Here is a 24,044-nt window from a genome sequence, read left to right on the forward strand (position 1 = left end):
TGTTAGTGTATGCAGCTATCGTAACTTAATGTTGCCTCATACCGCCAGTGTTAATACCCACCAAGGTGAAGATAATGACTTCAACAAACAAGATCTTGATGCTGCTGCTTATCATTTCAAAACATCCGTAAATCTTGACAGTCTCAGAATTATTATCATCAAATATTGAGCCAGTTGTACATACGTCGATTCTGAAGCAGCTCAGTCCAACAAGGATGATGGGGATGACAGAGTGCATAACACCACCGTCGAGTGCTTTATTCCCGCTCCCCAAAAAGTGAATCTCGGCAAAAGAAGTCGCTACTGACGCCTAAAACTGAATAAAGTACGTAAACATGCGCTCGATCCGTTCAGCATCTCCGTAACTTTAGGCGGCGAATGAGCCCAACAAACCAATATGGTACAACAACCGCAATGCCCAGCTCAGCATCTACGGATTGACCGACATAGAGTGAAAGCGCTTCTGGAATCGGCCAAATACAGAGCATCTCAGCAATGCATTGCATGACTCCCCAGGCCACTAGCCCTGTACGAGAAATGCAAGGAGAACTGATGTCGGTTACTGAGTTCGAGAATTTGTCCACCGCGCCTATATAAACCCGTTCCAAAGGTGGCATTAACAGCAATCATCTGGACGACAACTGTCATTAGCTCTCACGATCCCAAATTCCTGCCGCCAATGGGTGATACAGTCTCTTATCCTACCGACATATGGATCCCTCGCAGCTCTCGGTGGACGGTTCGATCTTCGCTTGGCGTAACAGTTACTGTTTTCTCCATTATACAGATCCGACGTTTATTGGCGGCTATGTCTCTTCGAATTCCATGGTTGACGTTCAACGTAGAAGTATCTTGGTTCTCACTGTTGTATTGAATGGTATTGAAAATGGATGTTGTGTTTGCAGCAGCGTTGCTGATGGTTTGTTGCAAATTATCCCAACTTGGTGCATCTCCTTCTGTCGCCGCCCGGCTGAGATTTCCGGTTGAGCCTTGATGTCTGATGGTAGTTTCCGGTCAGTCCAACGTACTGAGCTCCTGCTCTATATGCCACTTGTTCAACATCGAGACTCTGGAGGCAAGTATGTATTCTCTCCTCGGCGATTAACCGCCCCAAAAGGAGGAGTGTCCTCAACCTTCTTCCGTCTGACAAAGAGACTGGCGAATTCATTTTCCTTTACGGTTCCGCGGCCATGTCGACGAACTTGTACACGAGACATGCCCAAGTTGCTCAGCTTCCAGACCTGGCGAATGGCATCTGAGTCCTCGATCCGCTCCGCGAAAATGAGTACATTACTTGGGTTTAGGTCCATGTGGTAACACACACCAAATCGTCTAACTCGGGTGTCCGAATTCCGCTGAGCAGAAAATGCAGGCTTTTTGCCAGACCAGCGGATGAAAGTATCAGTTCTGGCCTTGGTTTTATCGTTCGAGGGCCGTTGGGATGCTCTACCATCACACACGCACGGAGATAACAAATCGCAGTGGCATGAACAAGCTGTAATTGTCCCTGATCTGGAGACAGCTTAGGCTTTCCACGGTGTGTTTGTAATTCGGAGAGCTGGAACTGAGATTCTGACGGATTACTTCGTATTCTTCCTTTGCTTTCGGTAATCTTTCGAGCCACAGCCCTGGGCTTGACATTGTGGCTAAACGCGAGATCGGTATCGTCACGGATATGGACTTTCGCGACTACGAGAGGGTAGACGTTGTCAAACGCACCTTCTCCTACCGAAATCTCCTCCAAGTAAGGGACACGCTGTCAGTCAACATCTTGAAGCTTTACTTCCAGCTTCTTCTGTAAAATGGCCGCATAGAACCAGCCCTGTATCGTTATAAACTTCTTGGCGTCCACAGGATTCGGACATAATTTTTGAAAGCATGTGCAATACGCAGGTAAAGAACTTGGTTCGTTACCTCCTTTATTGCATATTGGCGACTATGAGTCGTTAACTACAACTAATTCTTTCACAAATGTTCTAGCCGCAGAAATACTGCGAGACGCAAACACAGTCGTACCGAGAAAGTTGTAGAGCCCCCTTTCTTTCACCCGCTCGGCGAAGAGTTCTTCAAAAGCCGAAATAATTTGTTGCTTGGTTTACCGAAGACTTCTAAGCTTCTAAAGAAGTCGTTAAGGTTTCTATTATTGCTCGCCAGAAGAATTTGTTTAGTGGCGCCTTTGGAACGAATCTTTGACTCTCGTCCTCTTTACGCTCGACTTTTATGAGTCTCTCCTTTTATAGACCGTCACAAATGGCGTCGAAATCATCCATCGCCATAACGATATCAAACTTACCATATGAGAGTTTCTTGTGAAAATGAAGCAACTACGGTTTCAAGCCATAATTTGAGAAATACATGTATTTTGCGGCATGGGGTCGTTCAACCCTGCTCCATATCCCAGCGCAGCATACTGTCAGCCAACCTCAGCTGGGAACAGGGAGAGCCCAAAGCAAAAGCAAAATAAAAAGTAATCAGTGTACAAATACAGACTTGCACGCTTCTGAAATTAAGAGTGAGGCTATGTTTCTTGCAAGAACTTGACAGCCTTGCTTTGCGCCTCGCAGTGGTATTTCTGGCGAATGGAACCAGAAAGCAGTTTGCGTGAGTTGACAAAGTACTCCCGTGAAGTGATATCATCAACTACTGACAACACCTTTGCAATTTGCTTCAGCTTCGCTAGCTTGTCGTGACACTTAACAACCTGACGGCGTGGCAGATAGGAGTGGGAGATATCAGGGTTCTGGCTTGACACGCTTGAACCGCCATGTCACTAGCGATGTTGTACAGGATGACAAGCACTGAACCTCCATTCGGCCAAAGGCATGAGGTGACAATATGACTGATTCGTTCCATGAAGGAAGTCTCCACGGACTGCGTTGGGGTGTTTTTGACACGCGCGGGTAACGCTTCAAAAGTTTAGGGTAGTACTGCATGCCAGCTTGAACCTCACTTCTAATATTGGCCACAACGGGTCAATGAAACGACCGAAAAAATAAAATAAAAGATGACGTAGTTCGCTTGGGAACACGGGTTAGAGTCCAATCGTATGCACTCCGTAAATGGTTTCAGGGATGTCTGCCTGATTGTGTTTGAATAAAATATCTCACCTACGCAGGTAGTTCCTATTGCAACCGAAAGCCACATACCATTTGCATCCATCGTTGTGGTCTGTGAAAAGGATCGGGTCGGATGCCGCGGAAAGTTCTGCAATCTCCTCGACACTGAACTCTGCATGCCAAAGCCATCCAACCGTTGTAACAGGCCTTAGCTGAGCCTTGACGACAACTAGCCAGAAATAGCACTTAGGAGCCTTGCCTTGACTGAACTGTTGGATCACAGCTTGAGTTTATCTCTTCGTGCGTCCTTGTTATTCGGCGCCTCACGCCACGCCACGAAAGTCAATGATGAGCCACCAACAGACACAAGGCATTTTGCTGTGTCTCGTCCTCACCTGTTTGTAACAACGCGGGATGCTCCCTCCGTGGTTCATTGATCCATGTTTGTAAGGATGGCCTATATTTCACAAATTTGCGGGGTCTCCTTTGTTCGGAGTTGCGGCATATTTACTTGCACTGGTTCCCGTGAACAGCAAGACCTGCATTGATGATGTGGTGATACAGTTTGCATCATCACCAGTTACAAAACGGACCGTGACCATCTGGACAGCTCCATTGGCGGTAGTATCTGGGGCTAACGCGGTCCGGAATCTGGACACATCACTGCAGCCTGACTGATGAGAACCAATGTAATAAGCAAGTCGGGCAGCAGCGAAAGGCGTGGAGTACCCAAGGGTAAAAAAGAGCAGGAGGGTCCATGAAAAATTATGGTGCCTAAAGGTGAATGGGTTTGATGCGGCTTGCGAGTGTCTAGGTGAGCAAATTTGCTGGTGTTGCAGGAACGTCGCATGGCTCGAGGTGTGGAGCTCGGAAGTCAAACGAGAGCCATTTGGTTGCCCACATGTGCGAAGCTTTGGGAATCAGAGTTGAGAGCCATTGAGCACCGAGGGATTCTGAATAAATAAGCCTGTCAAGCTGGCCACGTTGTAGTCGTGACAAAGAGAGCAATGGTGGCGCAAGACTTGCGCTGTTAATTGGCTCGTCATTAATCATCATCAATATTTCGACAGGGAAGCGAGTTTGCTCTCCTGACACTTTAGCTCCAGCTTTTGGTTCCCCCGCCGCATCCTAGAACGTGCTGTACTGTGGTGTGCTTGGAATAAGAGATGTTGTCCATCCTTGTGAGGCTTGGCACTGAACCAAGCTGACGGGATCCAGCATGCGTGGCGTGCACTAACAGGCTCGGATGTTGGGTATCACGGTTGATCTGATGACAGGCCTGCAAGTCATTGTGCACCAGCACGCGTTCTCCCGCTCCAGCTCGGGATGTTACACGAACAATATAGCCGTGTTTGCTGGTCATACTTTGTCCCTGTCCGGGATTTGATGCGATACAGAACTTCTGAGAAGTTTTGTTGTGTTGACTGTCTATCTACAGGGCTCGAGGAGTCCATCGTGTTGCGCCGGAGATGTCGTAAAACAAGGACTGACGTGGGCCTGTGCTGAATGTAACATTTGGTCTGCTGAACGCTTCGAACATATGTACCCGAGGGCTGTCGTTGCACCGGTCAATTGCGAGTATTTAGCCCGAAATTGAGGGCTTAAAGTATCTTGTGTTTTTAGCGAGGAAGATTTCGAAGAGCCAGGCACGAGAGCCGAGAGGGAGCAAGCTGCACCCGACGGAATCCAACAAAGATGTCACGGTTGAAGGACAGCCATTTTGTAGGTCTCATCAGAAGCATCTAGGCCCTTGTCAGGCACCATCCAACGAAAAGCCCAGCTATGTTTGGCTTGTCCAGTCTCGATCGAAGAAGACGGAGGAGCCCCTCACCGATTGCTGGATTGAAAGAGTCAAGCAGGACAGTAAATATAGTGGACCACCTGGGTTCGGTGTGATTGTCCAGATTATGATGGCTTTGTGGTAGGTCTCAGCTGGTTGGTAGGTTGGGACCGGGAATCAAGCTCAAGAGGGCCTCAGGTGGCATTCTCACGGTGGCACGAGGCCTCGATGCTCAACACTTGGGAGCTTCCTGGCATCCTGCCTGTTGGTCGGTCGTTTGGTTGTTGTGGCATATCGACCACCACTTCGCTCTCCGTCGGCATGGCGTTGGGGGCATCTGGGGCATCAGCCTTGGAAGCCATGAATTATATCTTGGTCCTGGGTCCAGCTCCCCAACGGACTAAAACCTCCAGCTCCTCAACCCCCGACTTGTCGTTTACGTCAGACTCAACCCTCGATTGTATCGATATCCAACATTGGACGGGGCATACATTCCGGTATGTGCCATGTTGAACCAAAGAGTGGATGGCTTTCTGGCTGACAGCACCCACAGTCGTAACGTTCAAACAGCCGAGTGGGAACAAGCTTGTTGCGTCACCGGTTGAAAAATCTCAAACAACATCAGGCTTTCTTGCTGCGCACCTTTGTTGTGCTCGTGCTTTGCTGATAGACACTTTTTACTTTGCATGGGAAAGTGGACCAAGGTGACAAAAGGACGGAGTCTGTTGACCAGACTCGGACTCAGACTCCATTCTCCCAGAAGCTTTCTCAGCCACCCACTCTGAGCACACTTTTGGGCAAGAGCCAACTCTGACCAGACGATACTCCCGTCGCAGCTCCTCGATTGATCCTTGATTCCTTCTTGGTTGCTCCTTGGCTGCTCCTTTTGTGGTGACTGCTCCTGCCTTGCCACCACTGGATAATCGGCCCACCCCACCTTGTTCCTTCCTTTTCGGCAGCGGCTCTTGCCTCTCCTGCAGCGCCTGAGCTTAGCCCAAGCCTGGTCAAAGCCTGGTCAAAGCCTGTCAGGCGACGACTTGGTCCACTTACAGCGACCGTACCCACTGTTCTGCCACCAATCTGCAACCCCGCATGCCTCAACCTTGGCCTGTACATGGTCGTCGTTGACGTTGCGTGCTTTGCTTTGCTCTGCTGTCTGGTGCTCGGCCACATAGCTCTTTGAGCAAGATCTTGAGTGCGCGCATTCGGAGAGGCACCAACCACCAGACTCCTTCACTGCCTCCAATCCGAGACGGTCTTTGCTCCATGTCTTGAGCAAGGGACAGAAAAAAAAAACATCCAACCCTGCCAGGTTTCAAGGCTCATGCATCTCACGCTGTGAAACATATCTCACGGCCACCCCGACAAATTTTAAGGCCTCAAAGAAGCTCAAGCTTTGCTTTTTTGTCTTGACCACAATCAAGCTTTTGACCTTCATCATCCGCCTTGGTGCAAACTGATTCTTGTTGGAATTTTGTTTATTTTCTTCTTCATCTTCCAACTCTCACCATACACAACCTCTGTCCGTTTGACGCCGTTGGCAACTTTTTTTCCATATGCGCTGGCAATAAATACCCGCCAGCCAGCTGGTACCAAGAAACCGGCCACACGCCATCTTCTCCGACAGCTCCGATTCAGCAATTGTCTCGTGGCAATTACCAATTGTGCCTACACGAATTGCACCTAAAGGAACAAACGTCGCCATTTGGCGACTCAGTTGGATTCAACAATGACGGTCTTCGTCTGCTCGCTGTTTCTCCCAAAGACCATCCAATTCAACCTGCCTGGCACTCCTCCTCGACGTAATACGATACGCAGCCGACCCAAGACAACAATTCCACCATCTCAACCACCTGCTGCGCCCGTCACTGAGACTCAACCCAGTCTCTTCAGCCCGCGTCCTGTGATCACCCCGCCCCATACTCCGACAGAAGAGACCGAATCGCCAGACCCATTTGCGAACGAAGATGGTCTACGCATACAGTTTCCACACGAGCTCGGCTCGCCCACCGATGAGGTTGCCTCAAGTTGGGGAGCTCGTGCTAATCAGCCCTTGTCGCGAGCCAACTCGCCTCCCCCGGCCGCAATTTTCGAAAGAGATAGGACGTTAGAAAAAGCTCGTGAACTTGGCCGGCGAGGTCTTGTCCAGCCTAAGCCACACATGCGAAGCGACAGCCACGACCGAGTCTTTTCTTCTGCCCCATGGAGAGTGGTGGATGCCGACCAAGGCAATGGCGGACTGCGCAATGCCGCGGAAGCTGCAGCACGAGATGGAAAGCTTGGGCATTATACTTGGGTGGGAACATTGGGGATGCCTACCGACGCCCTTGAGGGAACCCAGCAAAAGATCGACATCGAAGATACAATGGCAAACGACTACGATATGATGACAGTGTTCTGCTCTGACAAGGACTTTGATGGCCACTATAGCCACTTTTGCAAGCAGATCCTATGGCCCGTCTTCCATTACCAGATCCCAGACAACCCCAAGAGCAAGGCTTACGAAGACCATTCTTGGAAATATTACGTCAATGTGAATCAGGCCTTTGCCGACAAGATTGTCCAGAACTGGAAGCGTGGAGATGTCATCTGGGTACACGATTACCACTTACTACTGGTACCCGGAATGGTACGAAAGAAACTTCCCGATGCCAAGATAGGGTTCTTTCTCCACGTTGCCTTCCCATCGTCCGAGGTCTTTCGCTGCCTCGCTGTTCGCAAAGAGCTTTTGGAGGGCATGCTCGGAGCCAACCTTGTCGGCTTCCAGATCCAGGAATACACCCGCCACTTCCTGCAGACTTGCAGCAGAATCCTCAGCGTGGAGGCCACTCCCGAGGGCATCGAAATGGAGGATCGGTTCGTTGATGTCATCAACACAGCTATTGGAATTGACCCCATAAGCTTGGAAAAGAACCGTGGCGAACAAGACGTCTTGCGATGGCTCAATATTCTTCAGGAGAGATACAAGGGCAAGAAACTCATCGTCGCTCGCGACAAGCTGGATCACGTCCGTGGCGTGCGCCAGAAACTCTTGGCTTATGAATTGTTCTTGAACAAGAACCCGCAGTGGCGCGAGCACACTGTTTTAATTCAAGTGGCCTTGTCCTCAAGCCAAAATAGCGACCTGGATGCTACAGTCTCGGATATCGTTACCAGAGTCAACTCCTCTTGGGCTAACCTGGCCTATCAGCCCGTGGTCTATCTCAAACAGGATATAGACTATGCGCAGTATCTTGCTCTTCTCACCATCGCTGACGCGCTCATGATCACAAGCCAACGCGAGGGCATGAACCTGACGTCACACGAGTACATCTTCTGCCAGGACGGCAAAATCTACCCCAATCGCAAGCATGGCTCACTTATCCTTTCGGAATTCACTGGCACATCTTCGCTGTTTGGTAAAAGCGAGCTTTCAGTCAATCCATGGGACTACCGCCAGTGTGCGGACGCGATCAAGCAGGCGCTTGAGATGGGTGACGATGAGAAAACGCGCCGGTGGGAAAAGCTCCACGAGTCGGTTGCTCGACACACTGGCTCTCACTGGTTTGGGGAGCTACTTTCCCACCTCGACCGTGCTTACGAAGAGCAGCACAAGCGTGCGCAGACATCGGTGCCCCGACTTTCCATCCCGGACGTCTGCAGTAAGTATGAGGCATCTGGCCGCCGTCTCTTCATGCTTGACTATGAAGGAACTCTGGTCAGTTGGGGGCCGGTCAACCAGATCATCCCGGTAAGCCCGCAAAGGACTCTTGACGTTCTAAACGATTTACTCCTGGACGATCGCAACATTGTGTACGTCATGTCTGGTCGTCAACCGGAAGAAGTTGATCGAGTCTTCCGGCGTGTACCTGGTCTGGGTCTCATTGCCGAGAATGGTTGCTTCATTAAGGATTGTGGCTCTGAGAAGTGGGTTGAGATGTCCGACAGCGCACAAATCGACAACTGGAAGTCTTCGGTCAAGGAAATTTTGCGATATTATCTTGAACGCACCCCTGGTGCGGAGGTTGAGGAGCGCCACTGCAGCTTGCTGTTTCACTACGACGGTGCAGAAGACCAGGAGGCTGCCGCTCGACTTGCGGCTGACTGTGCTAGTCATGTAAACGATGCCTGCGAGTCACAACGGGTCCATGCCATTGTGCTGGATGGAACAATTGCGGTAGAGCCAATGGACTGGACCAAGAGTACCGCAGCGCACAAGGTATTCGAAAATCTCAACAGCGAGGCTTGTTCGAAAGGCGAGAACAAGAAAGCCGTCGACTTTCTCATGGTTGTTGGCGATGGCAGAGAGGATGAGAAGGTGTTTAAGTGGGCGAACAAGCTCGAAAAGCGACAGACTGTTGAAAGTGTATTCACTGTCAGTCTGGGCAACAGAAGCACTGAAGCGGCGGCCACACTGACGCAGGGTGTCAGCGGTGAGTTTATACGGGACTCCTTGCGATATTTAACAGAGCGCTGACTGGAAATTTGTTTAACCAGGAGTACTAAGCTGCCTTCAGAGACTCGGATCTCTCTAATTATAACAGCACACGCAACTCTATGCGAATCATATTATCAAGCAACGCAAGGCGTTTTGGGTGTGATGGATTTTGAAGTTTTTGTTTTGTTATTTTGACAAGAGGCATGGCGCACATGGAAATTTTACTGATCCGAACAACGAGGAGGATGGACAGATGTATGTGGCAAAAATATGAGTTGGGCAAACCTGCAAGACAACCCACGGCGACGACGAGAAAGAAGCTGCAGAGCCAGCCTCACGGCAAGGCGATGGAAGCATATGGCAAGCATATGGCAAGCATATGGCAAGCACAAGGATGTAGCGGCTCTCTTACAACGTAAACGGACGAAGGCTTCGGCGATGTAGCTTGGGCCTAAGGTTGAACTTCCGAGAATGGATAGGAGGGAGGAGGAGAAAAGCGAGTCTGTTAATTTCTCTTGGATATACATGGCTCAAGGCAGTTTCTGTTTATGGGAAGCATAGCAAAGCACGTGGTGCGTAATACCTTAGAGTAGAGACGACTATACACACAAAGTGCCGCCAATGATGCGCATGTTGTATTTGTAGAGTTCTCTCCGTATACGGGAATAAGCGATGAGGATGTGAAGATCGTGATTTGTAGTCTCCGACATCGTCGGGACAGCCGGGATGAGCCTCGCTGGTGTGAGAGGCAATTGGAGCACCGATGAAGCCGGCGACTGTCAATCTGACAGGGTAAATGCCTGGCATCAGTTGAGTAAGCAGAATTCTGAGGCTGTTCCTCGCCGTAGCGCCCCAGTTCGTATCTCGGCAAAATATTCCATCAATCGATGAAGTGGCAGTTTCTGGTCGTGTCAGCAACAAAAATGGCGGGGCAATGAATTGTCGCCACGCAACAAAGGGCCAATTGGGACCCCGCAGCCCGACATCGGGGCCAAGACTGACCTGAACCATTTGATGTTTAGGAAATGGTGCCCAGAGTTAACTTTGCCCAGTCCCCATCTTCAACGGCTAGCTAGCTGAAGCTCTTTTCCTACACTTCTGCCGCATCGTCGTCAGCTTGACCCTTTGTCTTGGCACCTTTCTGACGTCCATATAGCTTCTGCAGTTGCTTGCGGTGCTACCACGTCGACATTAGACCCTGCATATCCCTTGGTATCACACCTTTCCCGTACTACCAGACCCAATCGATCAATTCGTCACGATGGTTGCTTTTCCTCCTCCGCCGGTGAACACCATTGACTGGAGCAATGTAGGCTTCAAGGTCCGCGAGGGTGAGTGTTGCAAAATGGCTGAGATGCTGAACTGGCACCTTGCTTAAGAGCTGCCGCGTGTCTACCAGTGCTTGTCAAGATACTAACCTCACCTCAGTCAACGGCCACATTGAATCGACATACTCCAAGACAACTGGCAAATGGACTCCCCTCCGCTTTGTCGCCGACCCATTCATGCGCATCCACGGCATGGCACCAGCCCTCAACTACGGCCAACAAGCCTACGAAGGTCTCAAGGCGTTCCGCACTCCCGGCGATCAGGGCATCACCATCTTCCGCCCAGACCGAAACGCCGTGCGCCTCCAGCACTCTGCCGAAGTAGCTTCCATGCCCGAAGTCCCCGTCGAGACCTTCCTCCAGGCATGCCGATCTGCGGTTGCCCTCAATGCTGGCTTCGTGCCTCCTCACGAGACTGGCGCCGCGCTCTATGTCCGTCCCCAGCTGTACGGTTCAAGTGCCCAGCTGGGCCTTGATCCTCCCGAGGAATATACCTTTTGTGTGTTTGTTATTCCTACAGGTGTGTACCACGGTACGCATCCCGTTAAAGCCCTCATCTTGGACGAGTTCGATCGCACCGCGCCCAATGGTACCGGCCACGCCAAAGTCGGTGGTAACTATGCGCCTGTTCTGAAATGGAGCGGCAAGGCGAAACGGGAAGGCTACGGAATCACACTACATCTCGACAGTGCCAAGCATGAGGAGATTGATGAATTCAGCACCTCTGGCTTCATCGGTGTCATTGCCAATTCTGAAACCGACGTGACACTTGTGGTCCCTGACTCATCCTGCGTCATAGACAGTGTCACAAGCGATAGTGTGCAGGAAATTGCCAAGAGCTGGGGCTGGAAGGTTGAAAAGCGATCTATTAAATACTCCGAAATTCCCAAGTTTAGCGAGGTTTTCGCTGCGGGAACTGCCGCGGCCTTGGTGCCCATCCGAAGCATCACCCGCCGCAAGAGCCCTGTTAGTGGTTCTCTGCCTGCTGGTGGCCGAGTCACGTCGACGGCTGATGCGGACGTGGTGACGTATATTTCTGATGAGCAGGATGAAGCTGGTCCTATTTGCCTGAAATTGTTGACGCATCTCAAGGCGATTCAGCTGGGTAAGGCGAAGGACGAGTTTGGATGGAGATGTGTTGTGGGTGAGAAGGATTTGGATGTGCAGGGTGCGGTGAGGGAGAAGAATGGTACGGCGACTCCGCAGACGGTTGACCAGATGGATTAGGGATGTGAAGAAAATAAAATATGTGAGCCTGTTTCAATGACTGTTTGGGGCTGCGGATATTATGCAGATAATGGTATAAGTGATTACGCTTTGACCTGATGGTGCCATGATTTGTACAGAATGTGATCTTGATGCGATTCTGCGTGTAATTCAACTGCAGATAATGTAAGACTAAGCGAGTGACACTTGTTGTGTCATATGCACGATATGCTATACTCGTGCGTCAATGTTTGGCGTCGAGAGTCACAAATCAGGGCACATCAGTTGAGGCATCAGATTGGCCAGTATCAACATCTTAGAGTATGGTCAAGTATATACAAGAAAATGGCGCTTTTTCCTCCATCATCCCCATTTACTTCACCCCTCATCCAAGCAGATCCCCTTCACTTAAAAAATGCGATACTTGTCAATGGCCGCAGCAAACGCATCATCAATAGGCTTAATCAACCCCTGCGCAATCGCCTGCAACGCCTCAGGAACCTTGCTGACAACCTTGCCGCTAAAGTCGTCCGTAGCATCCTGCTCCAGCTCCAGGTTCAGAAGCACAACGGGGCTCAGGATGATGAGCTTGTCAAACTTGGGCTTCGTGTCGACGATGGTCTGCAGGGTCGCCTGGACCGTCTTGCTGAGGTCGCCGGTTGCGCCTGCGACGGCGAGGGCCTCGTCGAAGGATAGGGGGGCAGACTTGTCGGCGACCTTGGCGGCCGACTTGATCTGCTTGAGGAGCTGGGTGGACTTGACGGTGATGGGGAGCGCGCCGAGCAGGTCGCCCTTCCAGTTCTTGACGGTGGTGCCTAGGTCAGCGGTCTGGGTGTTGATCTTGGCCATGGCATCGGTGATGGCTTTGCCGTCGGCGATGGCGGTGGCCGCGAGGGCCATGATGCTGACGAGGGGGGTGAGACGCATGGTGAAAGGAGGGAAGTGGGAAGTGGAGACGGAGATTTGTAGATGTTTTTGTTCTGGTGTTGAAGGACGAGTTGCGTCCTTTTTTAATAATTGTCGAGGATCGGGATAAATAGACAGAGAAGAGTGCAAAGAGGGATCAGCATACTCTTTTTATAACTTTCTTTCCGACTGCTACGCTGGTCTTCTTGCTCATCGTCATCTTACCACATCCATGCACAACACCATCAACACGGCCGATTCCTTCGCCTTTCAACCCTGGCTCATCTCGCCATCGACCACTCGCCAATACGACCCTGTCAAGCCCATTTCCACATTGCAAGCCTCCCGGAGAACAAAACACCACCCATCGAACAACTGCTCCGTAATTGTCAGCCCTCCACGCTGAACCCCTGGTCGTTGCACCCCCGGACCTTGATCTGAAATGGGAAAGGGCCCGTCCCCGCATGATCAAGGGCGGAAAAGCTTCTGATGATGGGAATTGCAGGACTTTTATCCCCTCAGATCATCCGTTTGATGGGTCTTTATCTGTTGGTAGATCCGATCACATGGGATCGGGTTTGCGATGAGTTTTCAGGACAATCGATGAACACCATCCTCATTCATCTGAGACCCGTCACTGACATGTTCCTCAACACCAATCCCAAAGTACTGAGCACGACTCATCAGAAACAGGTGCCCAAGCGAGCAGATTACCCACCAAAACGCCCAGGCACAAAAGAGTCAAGACCAATCGCAGATCTTACCCCGAACGTGGACAGACGCCCTTGACAAAACGGCACTTTATTCGTCCTCCAGAGCCGGGGTTTGCCAAGGAACCAACACGATCATGGGTTGTAGTGGGGGCAAGGAGGCAAAAAAGGAACTAGAAATCCGGGGTAAGAATGCCAGGCCCATGAAGCCGAGGACTGGAAGGGCATTTTGCTCTGCTTTTCTTTCATGTGGATGTGGGGTTGCTGACTCTTGCCATGCTTTTGCTTCTGGTCGAAGACTCTGGGAACAGGAGCCCATGGTTGGGGTAAATTTCTCCGCATGCAAGTCTGTTGTTACGCGAGATGGGCTAGTTAGCTTGCTGCTGACTTCTAGGCGTATTCATCCGCTACGAGGATGCAGCTTGTTGGATTGGGATGGTGCTATGCTCTTAATTAGCCTGTTGGTGTACGGTCAAGGTGAGCCGAGTTTGTGATCAGGTCCAAGTTCTTCATGTGAATTGCTTGTGCGGTCAATGACGCTATTCGCTCACCTTATTGTAACGTGGTGTTGTATGACTTCGGAGGCAGTGGTAAGAATCTCAGAATCACGAGTTGATTCAACCATTATGTACAACAGTTTATTTCCACCTGTGGCACCAATTACACATGCAATCTTATTCCGAGCATCCCGCATAGGTACACGACCTGCTGCACAACCACAACCCACGACTGCCTATTACCGTTACATCACGACCGTGTTATTAATATCAACAAACAAGTTATAGCCCTTCCCGCTTCCGCTACTATTTGCATGTTGTGCATCGCCAAGAGTCCTTGAGCGTTCTGGGTAAAAAATGCGAAACATCCCGGCGGTGATCGGAATTAGCTTGGGCTAGTTGATCACGATGCCCTGGTTCATGGATTGAGTAATATTACGCATAGAAATGGCAGGGATGCCTCCTTCTTCGCTCTGTTTATAATCTCTCTAGTACGGGATTATACGGCAGCTATGTGACTATGCGTTAGGCTTAATAGTAAATTGTGTACTTTCATTCTTCTCTGGCGCACTTCCGTCTGACTAGTATTTTGTGCGGCAGTATCAGTCTGCGTGTTTCAACAGTCTACCACTGATCCACTACACATCAAATTGTAAATTCAACAACTTTTCATCTATATGACAAGAAGACCCTGCGTACAACTAAACAAATCCCGCTGTCTAGACTGTCACTTTTCGCGCCTAGCCGCTATCAATCACAGCTTCAGTCCTTGCAGGCGGGTAAACAGAGAAGTCCCAAATCCTCTGGATAGTACACGCAATACGTCGCCGGAGGACACAAGCCAGCAAACTATGATGAGGCAATGGTCAGCTCGGAAAATAAAGCATAAACAAGTAGATACTCACCACCCAATTTCCCGAGGTATCGCATACTTGCCACCCCGACGGCTCAGTAGTGCATCTGTAAGTGGCTGGCGTGCACTCAGCTCGCTGAAAGTGTTCAACCGGCGCGCGTCCGGCCAGATCTGCCGGCACCGAAGTAGGCTTCAGGCCACCAGAGGCTTGAAGAGCAAACGCCCTAGTAGGCACACATGTAGTATACTTGGTAGACTTGGAAAGTAAGGATGACTGGCTGGGGCCAATACTCGGCGAGGTGACTGTTGTGGGGTCTACTGAATGCGAAATCTTGCTTGATGACTTTGCACTTGAGGACGAGCGGGTGGAAGAATGTGCGCTCGAGGATGAAGTTGCCTTGCTGGATGAGGAACTCTTGGTCGCTGAGGATGAGTCGCTGATGCCGTTGATGCCATTGCCCGTAGTACTTGATGAAGGTGCGCTTGAACTCGCTGGCTTGGATGAACTTGGACTAGCACTGGATGCAGGCTTGCTGGAGCTTGCTGCCTTGGATGAGCTCAGGCTAGAAGAGGCAGGCAGGCTAGAGCTCTGGGCTTTGGACGAAGAAGCAACACTAGAGCTTTCAGATTCCGGGGGTTTGACACTGGGCACTGGTGGGCTAATAATCGCTGGATTAGACGATTTGGGTCCAGAGCTCGATGCCTTGCTAGAGCTTGCAGGCTTCGAAGACGCAGGGCTTGACGATGCCGGGCTGGAGCTCATTGGCTTTGACGAGCTGCTCTGTGCCTGTGACGAGCTAGCACTAGAAGGCTTGCTTGAACTCTGAGCATTGGAAGAGCTCGCCGGGACTGAAGAGCTTTGGGCTTTTGATGAGCTTGCTGGCTGTGATGAGCTCTCGACTTTAGATGAGCTCCCTGGCTTGCTTGAGCTAGGCGCTGAAGATGAACCTGGTGCGCTAGAGCTCTTTACCATAGAACTTGAGCTCGATGCTTGCTGGCTCGAACTCTGAGGCTGGGACGAGCTGGCTGGCTTTGATGAGCTTTCTGCATTGGAGGAGCCAGCACTTGACATTGGGGCACTGGAACTCGCCGGCTTTGACGAACTCGCTTTTGAACTGGATGCAGGTTGACTTGAGCTCGGTGGATTCGAAGAACTCGCAGGTTGCGATGAACTTTCAGCTTTGGAGGAGCTTAGGCTTGACTGTTTACTAGAGCTCGCCGGTTGCGAGGACGCGGAACTAGGTGCAATTGGGCTGGAGCTTGCCGCCTTTGAAGAATTTGGAACCGAGCTAGAGGGTTTTCCAGAGCTTGCCGGCTGTGATGAGCTTTGAGCCATAGACGAGATTACGCTTGAAGCCTTGTTGGAACTTGCAGGCTGAGATGGTTGGCCGCTTGACACAGGTGGACTGGAGCTCGCCTGTTTGGATGAACCGGGTTTAGAGCTTGGTATGGCCGCGCTTGAGCTTGGTGCACCCGAAGAACTTCCCGGTTTGGAGGAGTTCGGACTCGAAGATGCCGGGGCAGCAGAGCTGGCAGGTTTAGACGATCCGGGACTTGATACTGGCTGGGAGCTTCCAGGTTTAGATGAACTTGGCGGTCCGAAGCTCGCTGGCGTTGATGAACCACCAGCACCTCCTTGGCTAGAGACCATCCCCTGGCTAGACGCGGCTTTCGATTCCCAGGTCTTGGATTTCATCCCTGTGTGAGTAGTTTCTCCCATGCTCATAGGTGTGGTTTCGGTGTTGATCCAACTAGAACGTCCGTAAGGCGAGCTCATTGACTCTGGAGGAGGTGGTGGTGGATATATCCCGCCTTGACTCTCAGACTGAGGTGGCATGGAATTATACCCTCCAGACTGAATCTTCGAGGTAACAAGAGTTGACTTCCCCGGCGCCTGTGTAGGCAACCATGTCGTTATTCCAAAATCACCGCCATTGCTTCCTCCATGAACATTGGATTGTGGATATCCGCCCGAGCCATTTCCATTCTGGTTATCACCACCTCCGCTGCCGTTGCCCTGGTCGTTGCCAGTACCATTCGTAGAACCGCCCGGAGTTTCAATGACTTTCGTTTCGGTGGCTGCAAACATTAGCAATGTCAAGTTGTTAAGTTTAGAGTTGTTTCTTACGAGGTTGAAGATCTGCAGGGCAGTAACAAATATCGCCGTCTTGGTAGAGAACTCCTCCCCATGGAGCATACTGCGTCTGAGTAGCCGTAACAGTAACAACATCTGGCCATTCGGTGGCAGAAACACCAATGGCCAGCCAGGTGAGACAAATTGTCCGATACATTTGACCGACTTAAAGACCAACTAACGCCAATATCACATCTTCTTTGCAACTCAGCTTCATATCATGCGCCAAACACGAACTCGTCTGGAGAAACATGCAGGCAGCCCGTCCATGCCAATTCTTAAGTCATCTCAATTAAGCTTTAATTCATTTTTCCTTTTAAATACTTTGCAGGGATATTTGGCACTATGACTCGCGAAAACAGCGGATTATTTTTGAAGCTGTCTTTGGTATAGGTTATACGAAAGACGCTAACGAGATGTTGTTTGTTTAGCTCCTGACCCACAAAATCCCGGTTTCGTGGACAAGATCTCGGCGAGACCCATTGATCTGGGTTTGCTAAGATGCATAACGCATTGTTACAACTTGAGTGCCGCCGAGATTGACAAAGTTGCGCTAGTTGCGGATGGTTCGGCGCGTTATCTTGACTTTCAGCCAAGGCTTGCTGGAGAGTAAATTTGCCCGACGAATTGCGGTTTCCAGAACCGAATTCTTGGGACGCAGCATAGATTACTCAACTGGAATGGAACAGTGGGCAAGTGTGTCCGGAGCTCTGTTCTTTATAAATGAGGTATCGCTATGGTTGCATGATGGCATCCGTCTATTGATGCCGGAGTGTAATTCCTTGTCGCAAAACACATCTAGTTAGCCCATAATCGTACCGCCTTGTCCTTGCCTCCGCTGGCAACACGCTTGCCATCTGGTGCCCAATCTACAGCGTACACTTCATCATTGTGACCGGGGAGGTCGACTGCTAGTTTGAACGAGGCCATTGACCAAACCTTGAGAGTCGTATCCTTGGACGCCGTAACCAGTAGTCGAGAATCGGCCGAAAATGAACATTGGTAGACCGTGGCGACGTGCCCTCGGAGTGTGTTGATGAACTTGCCATCTCTGTCAACTCGCATTAGCTTTTGTCCCTGCCTTATCAATCTGTCAAACGCCACATACCTTGCGCTCCAAATCTTTGTATGGTTGTCCCACCCTGCGCTAGCTATCAGGGTGTTGTCTGGAGAGAAGGTGACGTGGTTAATCTGCTTCTGGTGGCCAACCATTCGGGCCACGGGCTTTGTTCCCTGTGAAGGTTCCCACAAATACATCGTAAAGTCGTCGCTGGCGGATACTAGGCGTTCTGATATCCGGCCTTGAATTCTTGCTGCCTTCTCAAATCGCTCTTTAGCCTTTGCGCGCTTCTCCTCGTCAGTACCTGGTATAGGCGTGTGGTCGAAGTAGGCCGTCCTTAAAGCAAAATCGGTTGAGAGTGCCAAATGATTAATCCAGTGGGCGTGTGAGGATAACGTGTGTACTAATGTACCCTTTGCAGCGTCCCAAACTCGGACCATCTTGTCATGACTCCCCGTGTAAATAAGTCCGGTTCCACCCCAGCGCACGCAGCTGACCGAGCTTTTGTGTCCTGAGAGAACATGTTCTGTCCTTCCCGTATTCACAACCCAAACTCTCACAGTTCCGTCTTTGCTTGCACTGGCTAACCTTGGTGTGCCTTCTTTCCACAGATGATAAGGCTCCCAAGCAATATTCGTGATCCACTTGGCGTGCCCAGTAAGAGGGCTACCCACTGCCTTTCCTGTGGCCGGATCCCAAAGTCTCACGGACTTGTCCATACTTCCGGTCGCTAATCGCTTACCGTCAGGGGACCAGGCAACGCAAAGAACCCAATGCGTATGACCAGACAAGGTATACTTTGGTGTTCCGGTCTCCGTATCCCATATCCTAGCAGTCTTGTCGCCAGAGCCGGTAGCAAGACGAGTATTGGTTGCGGGACTGAATTGGGCTGCCAAAATCGCTTCTCCGTGGCCGGGAATTCTATGTGACATTCGCGTCACGGCATGAACCTTGAAGACTGATTGAGGTTCAGCAGTAAGCGTAACGGTCGTTTCGAAGGGATTCTCGATGCCATGGCTCCTTAAGAGCTGGAGTAGGTCTGTCGGATATTGGTCGACAATAATGTCTGAGTCTGGAATATGGATTCGAAATCGGTACGGCAAATATTCTTCTCGTTCCTGTGTTAGGCCAAAGTCAGAAAGCCGTATTGAAGGCACGCAGTAGCGAGTACCAGCTCATACCCTTGATAGTAAAGTGTTCAAAAGAAGCGAGAGGTTCTTTTCCGAAGCGTCTGCAAGAGGCACTTCAATCACATCACAGACTTGATTCCCGTCACCGTCAAGGAATCTGGCCTTGAATGAGCCTTCCGGCCCCGCCATTGCTGCGTTAACATCTTGCTGGACTCTTGACTTTTCAAGGTCCTCTCGTCGTTGCCGTTTCGACGGCGGGGGGACGATGGTCGCCATTTTGTAAGTCCTTGATGCTGTAATTAATTTTGTTGCGACGCTCTCCAATTATTTTTGGTTCGCACACATGGAGGATGCTTTGGCGGGGCGGCAAAATTCTGAGAAAATTTAGGCGGTGAGAGCTCCTGCCACCGAAACAAGCATAACGCGATGGATCCCACTGGCCCCACCCGCAATTCCCAATGGCAATGACGAGAGGTAGTTGATATGAGACTGTGATGTCCTCAGTGCCAGTGTAACTGGTCATGAAGATGGACATCTGGAACAAAGGCATTTTGCTCACGTGGCTTGCGGTTGATAAGACTTCGTTTTCTTGGAGGGCCCGTGATATTGCTTGAACTGCGGCAATTCAACGGTAGGCATAGTGGTTCTGGTTCCTGGCATTTGGAATTGTGACTCTTGCATCACCGCGTCTGGTGCCTGATTCGGACCTATGTGAACGAGGTCTTGGGGTAAGGAGAGGTCAGGCTCTGTTGGAAGAGCTGCTGGTTGTTGTGGATGCTCATCTTGGTCTCTTTGGTGTTTTCGTGCGCGATGTCGTTGGGCAGACAGAGTCTTCCTGCTCGCAACTACAGCTTGATGTCTCTGGTCCTGGGTTTCTTGCCGTTTTTGCCGCTGCATTTCTTCATTCTGGACAGCGTAGATGGCTGCTATCCTCAATTGAAATTGTGCTAGGAGACTTAGCCGGTCTCCTTGCGTCATCTTGCGATACTCCGTCTTGAACTGATGGAAAGTGTCTCCAGTCAGACGAAGAGCGGTGTTGGACACGCCAGCGATCTGAAGAGCTGCCGACGTCTCGGGATCTGGCCTTGGCCCAATTTGATGTTCTAGTCCTATTGTTAGAGCTGATGTTTTCCTACACGTTGGGTAGGAGAGACTTCAACGCGCACCGTCTTCGTTGCCCATGTCGTTCCCATCCTGCTGGGGAAGGCCAGGCAGGCTGGGAGGCTCTGGCGTGCCGGCCTCGTGATTATGTTCGTTGCAAAAGATGGTTAGTATCCAACCCCCGGCCGACTTACGATTCACGGCCTTTGCCTTCCATGGACATCCAGTCTTCTTTGTGTGAGTTTTATGCTTGGTTGCTGTCGATTTGTACGGTCGGCCCCCGCGATCGCACACGAGGTCACAACGAACAATCTCGTTTTCTGCCACATCGCCACCGCCAATTTTGTTACGGTGGGATCTCGCCTTGACAATCTTGTATCCCTGCCTTTCCATGCGCCTGTTGAGATCGAGGATGAGGTCGTCATAGGTATCGAAGATTCCCCCGTGGGGAACCGCAGCTGCCTCCAAGATTCCGAACATGACGGACGACTGTGGTAGTGAATGGTGTAAGAGGGGTGTGTGAATTTCGATTTCAGGTGGTGCGGAATGTGACACCTAACATTGAAATGTCTGGACTGGGCTGGTTCACCAGACGTCTGGTTGGTGCAGGGCTGTTGGCTGTCCGGCAGCTGCTTGGGGTATCGGGTCCACTCTTTGGGCAGGTGGTCTCCTCCCCAACACTGCGCAGGTCAATTGGACAGGTGCCTCCTCCTACACTTGATCATCAACAACGGAAAGAACAACCATGTAGTTGCCGGAAATAAGTCAATTGCTGCGCAGCACGTCAGTTATAGTCAATGAAAACTTCGTGAAGCGCTTGAATGAATTCTGATTCTGATACTTTCAATGTTGACCCCGTTTCTCCTTCAACCAGTGCCATTTGCCCCTATTGTACCATACACAATCTCTGTAACAGGCCCTGGACGACACCCTGTGTGAACCCGTCAGGACGGCCATCGTCCATTGAGCTTCAAACAATGCCCCGAAACCCGAGGTCGTCAAGCGCATTATCGTCGCATTTTCAAGCTCCTCCTTATGAGCCTGGCCAATCTTCGCTTTCTAGGGCTCGCCGCTTTGCCCCTGCAAGCTCCAACGATGGTGCCTCTCGACAATCAACTCCCGCCGTCCCAATCACCAGAGCAAGCACAGCTACGTCTGGTAGCATTCAGGTTTCACGACCGTCGATAACAATCTCTGGTCGCAAATCCAGAGCGAGCAATCGATCCTCAGCACTTGGTACAGATGACCAGCAAACTGTGATCTGCGCCGTTGGCGAGGCCCGTGGCGTTTGTCCGTCTGTTGGCCTTGCTCTTGTGAACATTTCTCTCGGCGAAGCTGTTTTGAGTCAGATTTGTGACAACCAGTCATACGTCAAAACAGTTCATAAGATTCAAATGGCACACCCATCCAGAATTATCTTCATGTCTTCGTCTTGCCCACCGAATAAAGACAGTGTCCTGTTCAGCTTGGTTGATGAGCTGATACCAGAGGCAGACATCGAGCTATTAGACAGAGCCGCATGGTCAGAGTCAGATGGTCTCGAATACATACAGAACCTAGCATTTGAGAGCGACATTGATCCGATAAAAGTGGCAATCCAGGGAAAATACTATTGCATTAGTTCACTTGCGGCGGTACGTTTGCCCAACTCTCAGTGTGCAAACCTCCTGTGCTAACTTGGGTCCATGCCATGAAATACATTGAGCATACTTTTACCATCAACTTTGCTCCCCATTCGCTGCGCATCAAGTATCGACCATCTGAAGACACAATGATGATTGACATTTCCACACTGCAATCTTTGGAAATTGTTCAGAACCTTGAGAAGCGTAAATCCAAGGCCAGTCTTTTCGGATTATTGAACCAAACCAAGACGCCAATGGGTTCCCGCATGCTACGAAATAATATTATTCAACCTCCCACGAAGTATGATACGTTTATTGGGCCACGGCTCGAGGCTCTGGAGGAGCTCACTGGGGCCGAGGAAATGTTCCATGCAACGCGAAAGGGTAGCTGCTATCGTCTTGCACATCAGACAGGTTTGTTAACGAAAAACAGCATTGGAAAACTTCAAAGACATTGAGAGAGTTCTCACAAAGGGAAACACTAGTCACTTGAGCACTTGACATAAACTTACAAACTAACAGACGGTAGATGATCACGATTTCCAACAAGTGCACCATCATCCACGTCGAAGAGCAGATTAATCACGTCATCTTGATCAAAACGTTCCTCGAATCAATCAAAGAGCTGTATCAGGCATTAATAGGGTGCAAAAGCGCGTTGTTGCTCAAGATTCGGGACATTTGTGATCCAGACATGACGGATCCCATCCTAACAGACATTTGCAAGGTCATAGAGGATGATGTTACTTTCATGAAGTCACCGCTGGATATGCGCAATCAGAGGACCTACGCTGTCAGAGCAGGGATCAATGACATGTTGGATGTTTCTCGACAAACTTATAAAGAGCTTACTGAAGAGGTGCATCTCCACGTCAGTGATGTTGAAGGTAGGTTCACTATCTTGTGTGCTAAAAGAAGCTGGGATCAATGACACCATGTATCAGCCCAATACAAGATCCGACCGACACTCAAGTATGAAAATGGGCGCAAATATTGGTTTCACATCAAGCTGGGTGATCTCCCAGCTACTACCTTGCCGCGAGCCTTCATCAATGTCGTACAGAAGAAGGATCACATTCAGTGCCAGACCCTGCCACTTGTCAAGCTAAATTTTAGGCTGTCGGAAACTTCGAATGAAGTTGTCATGCGAAGTGACAAAATAATTCAAGAGCTACTCGTGGAAGTAAGGAGATCGGCGCCTCAGCTGTTTAGAGTGTGCGAATCAGTTGCTCTTGTCGACATGATGACGTCCTTTGCACACCTTGCCACAATAAGAGACTACGTGAGGCCAGAGTTTCTGGGTACACTAGCGTTAAAGGCAGGGCGACACCCAATCCTTGACAATGTAAGTCTGCCGTCCACCATGGGAGGAAATAGTGGCTTACAGGATTCAGATAATGTTCGAGGACTTTGTTCCAAACGACTATTATGCAACACCGCAGCATACTTTCCACATTGTGACAGGCTGTAATATGGCGGGGAAAAGTACATACATAAGAGCAGTCGCCCTATTGCAGATAATGGCTCAAATTGGATGCTTCGTCCCTGCCGAGTATGCGTCTTTCCCAGTGGTACACAGTTTATTTGCACGGGTATCGCTGGCCGACAACCTCCAAGCTAACCTTTCAACCTTCTCCCTCGAGATGCGTGAGATGGCTTTCATACTACGAAATGCGGATGATAAAAGTCTGGTAATCATCGATGAGCTGGGCCGAGGGACGAGCCCCAGGGACGGATTATCTCTCGCAATTGCAATGTCGGAAGCCCTCATACAGTCAAAATGTCTCGTATGGTTTGCGACTCATTTTACTGATCTTATTGATGTTTTGAACGACCGCCCGGGAGTGTTAAGTTTACATTTAGCGTCTGAGCGCTCAACTTCGGAAGATGGCGAGCCACGACTGGCGATGCTTTACAAAGCCAAGGCTGGCGCAGTTGACCCAAGCCAACATTATGGAATCGATCTAGCTCGATCAATGGGGTTTCCTGAAAACTTTACTAAACGAGCTGAGGAGGTTGCCATCGAGCTAAGACGGCAAAGAGAGGCCAATTGGCAAGATTCCGAGTCTCGGCGGCTCATGGCCCGTCGCAAGCTTGTTCTCAATTTATACGAGGCTTTGCAGCAAGCCAACGAACACGGGAGTGATGAAGCCCTGCCAGGGTACCTGAGACGATTGCAAGAGGAATTTATTACGCAAATGGATGCTTTGGAGATTTCATGAGATACTGATGATGCTTGCT

At 50.4% G+C, this 24,044-nt stretch overlaps 8 protein-coding genes across 8 annotated transcripts; 3 read left to right on the top strand and 5 right to left on the bottom strand.

Annotated features, from left to right (window-relative positions):
• Window positions 1-6,565: 6,565 nt before the first annotated feature.
• On the top strand, window positions 6,566-9,292 carry VFPPC_03818 (alpha,alpha-trehalose phosphate synthase subunit; the record flags this gene model as incomplete). The annotated part of the gene is made up of 1 exon (XM_018283272.1): window positions 6,566-9,292. The coding sequence occupies one exon, from the start codon at window positions 6,566-6,568 to the stop codon at window positions 9,290-9,292; it is 2,727 nt and encodes a 908-aa protein (XP_018137583.1).
• Window positions 9,293-9,474: 182 nt separating this feature from the next.
• On the bottom strand, window positions 9,475-9,780 carry VFPPC_03819 (hypothetical protein; the record flags this gene model as incomplete). Its single annotated transcript, XM_018283273.2, has 1 exon — window positions 9,475-9,780. The coding sequence occupies one exon, from the start codon at window positions 9,778-9,780 to the stop codon at window positions 9,475-9,477; it is 306 nt and encodes a 101-aa protein (XP_018137584.2).
• Window positions 9,781-10,514: 734 nt separating this feature from the next.
• On the top strand, window positions 10,515-11,808 carry VFPPC_03820 (branched-chain-amino-acid aminotransferase 5; the record flags this gene model as incomplete). The annotated part of the gene is made up of 2 exons (XM_018283274.1): window positions 10,515-10,584; window positions 10,682-11,808. 2 exons carry the CDS (start codon window positions 10,515-10,517, stop codon window positions 11,806-11,808), a joined length of 1,197 nt encoding a protein of 398 aa, XP_018137585.1.
• Window positions 11,809-12,195: 387 nt separating this feature from the next.
• On the bottom strand, window positions 12,196-12,714 carry VFPPC_03821 (antigenic cell wall galactomannoprotein; the record flags this gene model as incomplete). Its single annotated transcript, XM_018283275.1, has 1 exon — window positions 12,196-12,714. The coding sequence occupies one exon, from the start codon at window positions 12,712-12,714 to the stop codon at window positions 12,196-12,198; it is 519 nt and encodes a 172-aa protein (XP_018137586.1).
• Window positions 12,715-14,662: 1,948 nt separating this feature from the next.
• On the bottom strand, window positions 14,663-17,044 carry VFPPC_13529 (hypothetical protein; the record flags this gene model as incomplete). Its single annotated transcript, XM_018291304.1, has 3 exons — window positions 14,663-14,749; window positions 14,806-16,832; window positions 16,882-17,044. 3 exons carry the CDS (start codon window positions 17,042-17,044, stop codon window positions 14,663-14,665), a joined length of 2,277 nt encoding a protein of 758 aa, XP_018137588.1.
• A 641-nt stretch (window positions 17,045-17,685) lies between these two features.
• On the bottom strand, window positions 17,686-19,353 carry VFPPC_16838 (Rsa4p; the record flags this gene model as incomplete). Its single annotated transcript, XM_018294591.1, has 3 exons — window positions 17,686-17,938; window positions 17,996-19,065; window positions 19,129-19,353. 3 exons carry the CDS (start codon window positions 19,351-19,353, stop codon window positions 17,686-17,688), a joined length of 1,548 nt encoding a protein of 515 aa, XP_018137589.1.
• Window positions 19,354-19,632: 279 nt separating this feature from the next.
• Window positions 19,633-20,658, bottom strand: VFPPC_13530 (transcription factor, FAR1-related protein; the record flags this gene model as incomplete). Its single annotated transcript, XM_018291305.1, has 2 exons — window positions 19,633-20,180; window positions 20,244-20,658. The coding sequence occupies 2 exons, from the start codon at window positions 20,656-20,658 to the stop codon at window positions 19,633-19,635; spliced, it is 963 nt and encodes a 320-aa protein (XP_018137590.1).
• A 497-nt stretch (window positions 20,659-21,155) lies between these two features.
• On the top strand, window positions 21,156-24,025 carry VFPPC_03823 (DNA mismatch repair protein Msh4; the record flags this gene model as incomplete). The annotated part of the gene is made up of 6 exons (XM_018283277.1): window positions 21,156-21,812; window positions 21,884-22,187; window positions 22,237-22,265; window positions 22,333-22,690; window positions 22,748-23,148; window positions 23,198-24,025. 6 exons carry the CDS (start codon window positions 21,156-21,158, stop codon window positions 24,023-24,025), a joined length of 2,577 nt encoding a protein of 858 aa, XP_018137591.1.
• Between the last annotated feature and the right edge of the window lie 19 nt (window positions 24,026-24,044).

The sequence above is a fragment of the Pochonia chlamydosporia genome, chromosome 2, assembly GCF_001653235.2.
Source record: "Pochonia chlamydosporia 170 chromosome 2, whole genome shotgun sequence".
Taxonomy (NCBI): Eukaryota; Fungi; Ascomycota; class Sordariomycetes; order Hypocreales; family Clavicipitaceae; genus Pochonia; species Pochonia chlamydosporia.